The 10,334-nt window shown below is 32.0% G+C and overlaps 1 protein-coding gene across 1 annotated transcript; it reads right to left on the bottom strand.

The window, feature by feature from the left end:
- Positions 1–3,095: 3,095 nt before the first annotated feature.
- Positions 3,096–9,633, bottom strand: LOC126872938 (zinc finger protein 484-like). The gene is made up of 12 exons (XM_050633222.1): positions 9,615–9,633; positions 8,777–9,009; positions 8,530–8,703; positions 7,600–7,788; positions 7,189–7,517; positions 6,611–6,852; positions 6,326–6,506; positions 6,029–6,266; positions 5,809–5,949; positions 5,612–5,731; positions 5,345–5,500; positions 3,096–5,278 (listed from the first exon to the last, which is right to left on the bottom strand). The coding sequence occupies exons 2-12, from the start codon at positions 8,996–8,998 to the stop codon at positions 5,045–5,047; spliced, it is 2,226 nt and encodes a 741-aa protein (XP_050489179.1). The 5' UTR covers positions 8,999–9,009; positions 9,615–9,633; the 3' UTR covers positions 3,096–5,044.
- Positions 9,634–10,334: the final 701 nt, after the last annotated feature.

Genomic DNA, 10,334 nt, shown 5'->3' with positions numbered 1-10,334 from the left:
AAAACACCGAATTTGATTAACTTTTTATAGAATGATGATTAAGTTTAAAGGAATGTAGCGGCACATGAGTCACAGGACGATTCGAATCGAGAGTGACTCGTGCTTTTGTTTTGCCTTGGAGTATTAACATCGTTACGATGTATAAGATGTAATAATAAACAATCTCCGGACAAAACAATATCGCCGCTACGTGCAACCGTTAACCGGAGTCAAATTCAAACTTTCCGGTACTCCCCCGACCAGTATAAATAGACGATCATGCTCTCCAAAAAGTTAGTATCTAGTATCCTTGCAGCGAGTAGCATTGAGCGAGCGACAATCAAGACGTATTATATTAACTCTGTATTGTTGTACTTAGAGTGATTTTTAAATATACCTGACTATCACAAGTATTCACTCTGTAGAGGTTTGTGTAGAGGGCGATTGGTCGGTGAGGTTTAATGGACGAATTGCTCGTTGTTGAAACCGTCGAATATATTTAAATTGATAAATTAGTATACAGATAATGCTCGCAAAGACGCTCGTACTAACCGATTCGCTGAGGCAGTGTATAAGTCGTAAAATAGGATCGCTATTGACTCGTTAATTAGATCGCTGATTATTCGTTGATAACTGGTTGATAACTGATCGATAACTGACTGTAACTCCTTTCCTTGCGATCGCGTCCGTTTATAAATAAACGGTCCGTTTATTATAAATAAATACTGGTCGGGGGAGAACCGGAAAATTCGAATTCGTCTACGTTTGACGGTTGCATGTAGCGGCGACATTGTTTTGCTCGGAGTTTATTTTTTCTCACATTACAGTCTTGATACTCCGAGGCAAAACAACAACATGATTTGAATTGTTCTCTAAATCATGTGCCGCTACAACTCGTTTTGCCATTTGAATCAACACGTTTGATATCCTCCACAGGAGTGACAAAAATCATCAAAATTCAGTGTAACTCCATAAAGTCCTTATATCTTGGAAACTGCTTTAGATAAAAAAATCCAGGCGCTTTCAGAGAAATTTACTTTTTAGAGAAATTAAACTACATCAATAGTTTTTTGCAAAAGTCATACATGATTACAGATTTTGTACTTTCATTGAATTTCTTGCCCCTTGAAAGCGAATTATGGATGCGAAAAAATATTACTTGGATTTGTTTAAAAAACTGCTTATAAAAAATATATAATATGTAACAGCATTTATAAATAAATAATTCTTCGTAGTAAAATTTAAGTGTAGGATTTGAATGTGTCTTCAGGCCCCGCAAAATTTTTGAACCGGCCCCGCAAAAGGTCACGCCGGCCTTGGTCTTCGTTTATCATCACGTAATTTACACGTATTGTAACGTAGAGATGTAGAAAGCTTAGAGAAACGCTGGTGCTTCCAAACTTCTTGTTGATAGTATATGTATGTACATACATATATCTAACGATTTTTTTCATCTTTAGCTAAATTTTCATCCGAGAAAGGACCAAAATGTCCCTAGAATTATTCGACGAGCACGACATTCAAGTTCGTCAACTTTCCTTGTTAAAATAACTTCGCAAATTGCGATACCGCTACCATTATAAATAATGTATTATAATATTGCCATTACAGAATGGAGTTGGAAATCTTTGGTAAGATTCATTAAAGATTCATTTTGGACACGGCGTTTAATCGGAGTAGAACACCGCGATAATACATACATTTGCATGCAGTGCGTGTACAGAGGAAGAAGAAAAAAGCTTAAAGAAAAAGATTCGGATTGGGAAAACAGAGAAACCACAAACGGAAACATACGGAATCTTCGTGAGTGAAACAGATATTTTGCGGAAAGATAAAACGACAATGAGGGAATGCAAAAAAGACATGTTGATATTCCGCCACTAACGACGCGATATTTACGAGAGCTTTTTGCCGTGCAATTAACCAATTTATGATCAAGTTTTTCCTTTTAGTTTCCTTTATAGTTAGTGATTATTATTAGTGATTATTAGTGAATTAAGATAATTGAAATTTCGTGCATGCATAAGAGTGTTCTTTTCTCGACAATTTTGCAAACATCTTATTTTCATTAATTTAAAGTTACTTATAATGTAACAAAAATGAAATGATCAACGTTAATTTCATCAATAAACATATTATACGTTTTTGTGCATTTAATGAAACATTGATGACACATTAAAATCACGGTTTTCAGACAAGGCAATTCAATTAGACTTGTCGATTAATTAATGTGAGAAGCGTCGTGTATTCGTGCACTTGTGGAGAATGAACAGAGAATTCCTAGGCATCTTATGCAAGTAAATTATTCTTTCAAAGGGAAATTGCTGTAGATCTTTTCTAAATTTACACAAAGTTTCGATCTTATTAAAGCTTTTACTTAAATTAGTTTAATTCGAGAAGGGAACATTTCCTATTATTGGAAGATAAAAAAATCTTACGATTTTACTTCATGTTAGCTCTCTGTTTAATAGTAAAGTTTTAGAAAACTTAAATTATAAAACGTTTTTGAAAGAAATTCTTGTAATATCCTTGTGGACTTTAAAATTTCGACAGCAAGATATAAATTAATCCAAATAACATTTTTGTTTAATCGATTCGTAATTAGCCATGTGTAATTCTAGAAATCATGATTATTTAACGGGAGACTACTGAGATCTCATTCTTTTGTGAAGAATTGAATATTCTTAGATGTTATCGCGTTAGTTCGTTTTGAAAGACCGAACTGGATAAAGAGGCATTAAGGGTACGAATTCTCAACACAGAGACTGCCGGATTCGAATATTATTCACACTCAATTTAACTTATTGAGAGCCACGAGATGCTGCTTGATGGCTCAAGCTACAATAGCGTAACAATTAATCGCTGAATGGAGTATCTCAGACCTCCGTAATTTCCTGTCATTTATCAAAACCATCCCCTTAGCGTTTCTGCAAAACACATGCACTACTACTGACATCTATCATTGATAATTACGGTAAGAATTGATCCCAGAGTTCATTTAACGAATTGTCTCTAAATGACTTATCTTGAATGTTAATCATTTAATAGCAAGTAGACTTTCATTTGTTTATCATCGCAAATATTGCTAATAAAAGAATGAAGAAAAAGACAACGACTAAGAACATTATAATTTTATTTAATTGTACATATTTGTATTAATATTTATAAAGAATGTTACATAACTAATAATACATAGAAATTAAATACATAGTATGATGCCATGTCTATAACAAATATTATTCTTATACAGTTTGTCATAGGAGATATTATACATAGAAACGATGCAATATATTGATTTCAAAAGTTCAGAAAGGCGATTCGTTCAAATTTTGTATGGTACTTTGAAGCATTTAAATCTTAAATTCTCTAATTCTACCGCTAAGGCAAGTTCTTGGGTATTCTTCCGAATGGTCTCTGAGCAGAACAAAATTCAATGAGTATCATTGGGACGAGGTAATTAAGCTTGAAATATAAAATTTTACCTTTGAAAGGTTATACGTTCGAAACATACTATTAAGATACTCCGTTCGACATTTTTCACGAAATTAACGGCAGTAGCATGATATGCAACTGTGGATAAACTATTCGAATAAACTGAATCATTTCTACGTACAAATCAAGCCCTTTCTTCTTGCCTTTCTTCCAATCACGAAAACATAATATGTACTCACATATCGTTGCTCTCTTTGATAGTGACACATCTAAAAAAAACTTCAAATTTACTTTTATTCAATAGGAAGCCTATACTATGTTTCTATTTTTATCATGTTAAACCGTATATTTATATTTTTAACTACCAGTTTTGCGTCAGATGGCAAAATCATTACGTATACCGTTATCAACCAGGCCTTAGTCCTGCAACAACACTGGCCCATCTTCATCTGTTTTATAACGCTATAAATGGAAGGTTGTACTACTTTCGCGAATAGTGGCATATCTCGTATTAAGTAAGCCTTATAATATTGTTGAAATGGGTTACAAAGATTTCTTTGTAAATTTTAAAACGCCCTCTTTTAAAGTTTACAATTTTTTAATTGTGCCACCATCAAAGCAAAACAGCGATATATACTTACGTAATTCTCTTACTGGTTTTTGTTTCACGCATAGAGATATCCTTAACCATCTTTATCCTAAGCCAAAAGACCGAAACATCAATAAGCGAAAAGATTAAAGACACATTAAAAAATATCGACATGAAGTTTGTATTGACATTAAACGCTTTTGAATGTAATATACATATACGTACCTCATTCATACCCATATGGTTATATGTACTAATTGTCGAATGCACCGTGTATCTAATAGCAGTGAAGATCTATTACATATAGAGACCTGCATCTTCCAAACTTATAATATCCCGAAGCTAAGATCTTATATTTCAAATCTACTGTCTCATCCAATGATATCAGCTAAATTTCGTCTCGTTCGGTCACGGATGCTTTTCGGTAGTATAGCCAACATGTTTGTTACGAACTACAATTTATGTTAAACGCGTAAAAAAGTATTGATATCAAGAAAATTAATACGATACATTTAGTGAATTATGATGGAAGTTATTAGAAAATATACAAACATATCTACTAATAGGCACTATTTACTAATTTAGTATGAAACTAACCACTAATTTTCGTTGATTTAACTTGAGTAAATTGCTTATGCGCAGTGACCATTATAAGATAAGAAAAGATAAGGGTCATAAACATAAAACGCGGCTTAAGAGAAATAAATTACAATTAAAATGATACTATTGACTGCTTTGCGTTATAAATAACCATATAGAATATCTAGTTTGATATTACTATTTTTAAACATCATTTTCATGTTCTCTGAGCAATTTCTTCCACCTTCATTTCCATAAAAGTAAATTGAAAACGTTAAATGTTATATTGTATAATGAGTTTAAGTTTTTTGCCTTTTGCATCAATTACAGCTAAATACAAAATTCAAGTTTAATCGAAGAATAATATAGCAGTTTCTTCAAAATTACACGTACTTAAACTTAAAGATTTATTAAGAAGCGGACTCCTTATTAAGAAGCTATAGTACATCACAATGATACAAAAATTCACGTGTTTTGTACTAAGCTTAACCAACTTCGGCCTTCACCACCAACCGATGTTGGAAATCGAATTTGTACTAATCGTACAGCATTTTTCTCTTCTTCCGCTTCTTTGTACTCTGAGGTAGTTGGTACAACTATTGTTTCCCCATCTTCCGTTTCATTATAGTTATATACCTCTTCTACTTGCTCCGAATCTTCAGTTTTACATTCCATCACTTCATTTTCAGCGAAGTTCATCTGAAAAATATCATCTGTTTTGATCTGCACGATATACTACGTTGTAGCATATAATTTGGTACATACTTCTCCATCAACGAGATGATTTACTTCCTCGTCCGCAACATTTTCCTCTGCTGGAATATTTAATACATCTTCTTCATTATACATTTGATCCTCATTTTGCTGCTGTATGATAACATGATCTTTTAACTCTGTCACATATAGTTCAGTTTCATCCAACTAGAAAATAATTAAAATATAAAGGGTATTAGTTACACCTTACAACATAAATAAATATATGAAAAATAAGAAAAGCATAAAGAAAAATGAAAAACAAACTTATTTAATTACCTGGTCATTTTCCGCTTCATCTACTAAAAGTTCCACGTTGCCATTAGAAATTGTTATGACTTGATCATCTTCCGTAGTGAGACGCGGTTGATTCACCACAATGGTATCATTTAAGTGTCCCTAAAAAATATTCGTGTCGTATTAGTACTGTCGCAGAATTTACAGAATCTCGTTGTTGTAATATGATATCAGCTCACCTGAGTCTGCATATGAGCATACAAGGAAGGTTTTCTCATAAAACCCATACCACATACTAGACATTCATACGGCTTTTTATCACTGTGTATAAACCGATGCGCATTTCTATTATCTCGACTATTAAATGCTTTACCACAAACCTGAAATGTTACAATACAATTCCAAAATTAAAAAAAACATCGTCGATATTAGATAAATAATCATTTTCAGTACAAGTACCTCGCAGAGATAAGGTTTCTCTCCAGTATGTATACGCATATGTTTTTTGAAATGTTCGGGATATACAAATGTTGCTGTACATATATCGCATTTGTACGGTCTTTCACCGGTATGAGCTGCTTTTATATGATAGTCTAATAATCTCCGCCGTTTAAATCCTTTTCCACAATCGTCACATTTGTACCGTTTATCATTATAATGCGTTGCACGCTTGTGCGATTGTAAATTTGATCGTTGACTAAAACGTTACGAAAATATTTTTTCATTATTTTTACATTTGCTAATTAATAGACATACCTAAATGTAGCTCCACAAAATTCACACTGATATGGTTTCTCTCCAGTATGTGTCCTTTCATGGTCCCTTATTTCAGCTTTACGGGCAAATGCTTTACCACATACTCTACATATGTATGGCTTGTAACCAGTATGTACTATATTGTGTACTTCTAAATTATGTGGCGAACCAAAGGCTTTTCCTGTAATTATTCCCATGAATACCAATATATTTTTGGATATATAGGATATATAGGATATATAGGATATATAGGAAACTGAAAAAGGAAAAAATAATGAATCATACCGCACTGGTGGCAAACGTACTCCTTTACACCATTATGAGTTCTTTCATGTTGATTAAGATTTTGTTGGCTCAAAAATGTTTTGTTACATTGTGAACACTGATAAGGACGAGGTCGTATTTCATGTGTTTTTACGTGTGCTTTATAAGTATATTTTGAAGCAAAATCTTTACCACAATTTTCACATACATATGGGCGTACACCTGTATGTGTATTAATATGTTCCTCCAATAAATTTCTAGAACTACAAAAGTAACAAATTGCAATACACACTAGTTTACACTACGTGAATACGTAATTTAACACTAGAACTACCGATAGTTAACATGAAGCTATTTCTACCAAAACCAGTCAAAATGGCTGGTCTTTAAAAAATATGTAATAATAGAATATTTTTATATTTATTGATTTATTACTTTCTTACAGAAGAAATTCCATGTTATGTAATACATTTTTGGTATTATTAATCCCTCTGGGACTATGATCTCTAAACGAGGGTTGATACATTTATAAAATTGTAGAACTGGTCATTTTAACTGGTGTGGTATTTCTAGCGTTAGAAATCGTAGTTTATAACTACCTGTATCGTTTACCACAAGTTTCACACGGCCAAGATTTCACTTGTGGATAATGTATTCTTTTATGAATCCTAAACAACCGCAAATTACTAAATATTCTATTACATATTTCACACTGAAAATCTCCTTCCTCTTTAGCAACATGATCATCAAGATGAATAGATAGTTGATTTCTCTTTTTAAAGTCATCCCCGCATATGTCGCAAATATATAAACGAGTTTCGTGCACACTCCTTACATGAGCGATAATAGACTTTGCATCTCCTACAGCTTTATCGTCTTCATTTGTACATAACAAACAGCTATATATAGAGCCATCTCTAGTAACAATCTGGAAAATAAATGAATAATCGCAGATTATCATTTCACAGTAATATAAACTACTGTTGAACATATTATTTGTCATTTCTTACTCGCTCTTGGGGAGGTTCAATTTTTGGTGTAATTTTTGCCCGTTTTATCCTCTTTCTTTCTTCAGTACCGCTTGTTTCTGGTATGGCCTCAACTTTCAGAATAATTTCCTCTGGTTCACAAGAAGGTTCCTCTTCTTCTTCCTCTATTCTTTCTTCTTCCCCTTCTATCTCTTGAATTTCTGATTCATCCTTACATAAATTTTGAAATATTACACATATATATGTGTATATATATGTATATATATAACTGGAACAATCCATAATATTAAAATGATAAAGGATAAAAAAGAATTTCATTAGGAAAAATTTAATGATTTCCAATGTTGTATCGCATGGTACATGTGTCTTCTCCGAAAGTGAAGGTATTTCAAAGATTTTAAGCTTATATCTACTTTCATAAATGGAACTATATATTTTTTTATACACCATTCAATGCATTTTTTAATTCTCTACAAAGGAGAAGGTATTTGGTTTGAGAAATGATTAATTTAGAAAATATTTTAACTTGATGAAAAACAAGAAAAACATAAACCAAAAGCTACTGTGTTGTTCTTCTCTAGTAACAAAAAGTTTTACAATATTAAGGTTAAAATATCTTTTAAACCAATCATTTTTCGACCCAAGTACCTTAATACATTTTTGTAGAGAATTAAAAAGTACATCGCATGGTGTATAAGAAAAGCATAGTTCCATTAAAAAAAAAATAGAAATGACCCTAAAATCTCTGAAACGCCACCACTTATATAAAAGGCACAGGTACCATATGATGCACAACTAAAAACCATTTAATCTCTCTTAATAAAATCTTTTTCATCTTCTACCATTTTAATGGTATTGTTTATTCCAGTTGCATGGATATCCTGTACATATATATATTATAATATTTATAGTATATGTATATGTATAACTAGTTTTTACTTTATTCATTACCTTTTGTATATATCTAATTTCTCCATCTGTATCCTGACTTTCTGTATTTTCTATGTAATCATGATCATTATATTCTTCTTCATTTTGCATATCAGATATCTTTTTAATAGTTTTCTTGTAGTTATTAAATAATTCTAATTTTACCTCTGTCAGTCGACTTTCAAGTTCATCAATCTATAAATGCCAGTTATTTTTTTAATTACCCTTGTATAATTTTATATGAATCAATAATTGATATCTCATTTACCTCATTAAATAATTTATAACATTTTTTACATATGACAAGAGAATGTACATTCTCTTCATTCAAATCTGTTTCTAAGACAGTACAAATGGCATCTACAAGTGATTTTTCTGACGATGTTACAGAGTTTTCATTAAAGATTCGTATACTATTCCTAGTAGATACACCAACTTTACTGTTACATATCAAACAATGAGTACTATCTTTTTCTGAATCAGCTGTCATCTTTTTGGCAACTACAAAAACAATACAGATATTAAAACATTGGTTTAAAGTCTCAATAAAATCATACAATAAATTGCATGTTAGTACTAATGCTGTCACTTAGTGTATATATAATCATTCCTTCCTTTTTAATTGGATACATTAGTAGTTTTCAATATAGTGTTTAAAATATAGTATATAAAAAAGTAAAAAATGTTTAACATAATACATAAAATTATACCGTTATTCTAATTAAAAAGAGCAGTTGCGATAGTTTGCATGTCGCGGAATAATTTTTAGCTTTCATGATCGAGCAATGTGAGCAGGGGCAAAATATCCGTTAAAATAAAATTTTCTCGATGGTCTCTTCTTATGTAATAGCACGCACGGTGTATACCGAATATTGAGAATAAGAATGCAACCATCGATATCGTTGTATCCTCGAACAATAACGTATCTGACAATTCATTCTGCAAGCGAAGGAACAAGAAATAATGTGTCGAAGCACGATACAATGAGATTGCTTCCGTTATAGCATGGAACGAAGCATTCTGTTCTTCGCTCGCATCGATAAGTAACCGCTAAAATCCAATAACCCTAACAATAACGTGCGAGGAACAGTAAACAAAATATTTGCCTGCGTTCCTCGTCAAAATGAAGCCTTATAATAAACGTAAAAAGTTGCCAGCACTGACTTGAAATTTTCGTGTCTCTGTTCGAACGATTGGCAGCGAGCGAAACGGTAGATGGGTGTTGATGCCAACGCCATTTAGGTCCTCATGACAGATAGAGCGGTTGGTTCCGATGAAGGTATTACGAAAAATACACGCCAAAACGGTTGCTACTTTTTAAAACGTAAACGACAATTTGATGTCGTCTTCGCGTTAGGTGGAGGTACGCGATTGCGTATGCACGCGTTGAATGCCCTCTATCGGATCCTTTCTACGCGTAATCCAGCCATATTTTACAAAATTTCCAATCTTACAAAATTCATAAAATTTGAAAAAATACACTAACAATATTTTAAAATATAGATATTGTGAGGTAAACGTCTATTTAGCAAAAATTTTTCATTACTTTATAAAGGAAAAGCTTATTCGTTTGACTATTTATTTTGTATAATACTACTTTTTATTGAATTTAAGTGATCTAATTGGAAGATTTTCAATTGATATAACAAAATATTTTTGTTATTCTCCTTTCTATTAAGTTGTACAGATTAGTAACTATATTCGTGAAACGTATTTAGTATAATATTTCTGCATGTAAATGAAGAAGGATCATTTTCTTCTCTTGGCGCTTTATCAAAACATTCCATGAACCAATCACAGTATTTTCTTCATAACTCGTTTTTTAC

Source organism: Bombus huntii, chromosome 14 (assembly GCF_024542735.1).
Source record: "Bombus huntii isolate Logan2020A chromosome 14, iyBomHunt1.1, whole genome shotgun sequence".
In the NCBI taxonomy this organism is placed as follows: Eukaryota; Metazoa; Arthropoda; class Insecta; order Hymenoptera; family Apidae; genus Bombus; species Bombus huntii.
The sequence above is the reverse complement of the archived record's forward strand: the minus strand, read 5'-3'. Positions and strand labels throughout refer to the sequence as shown.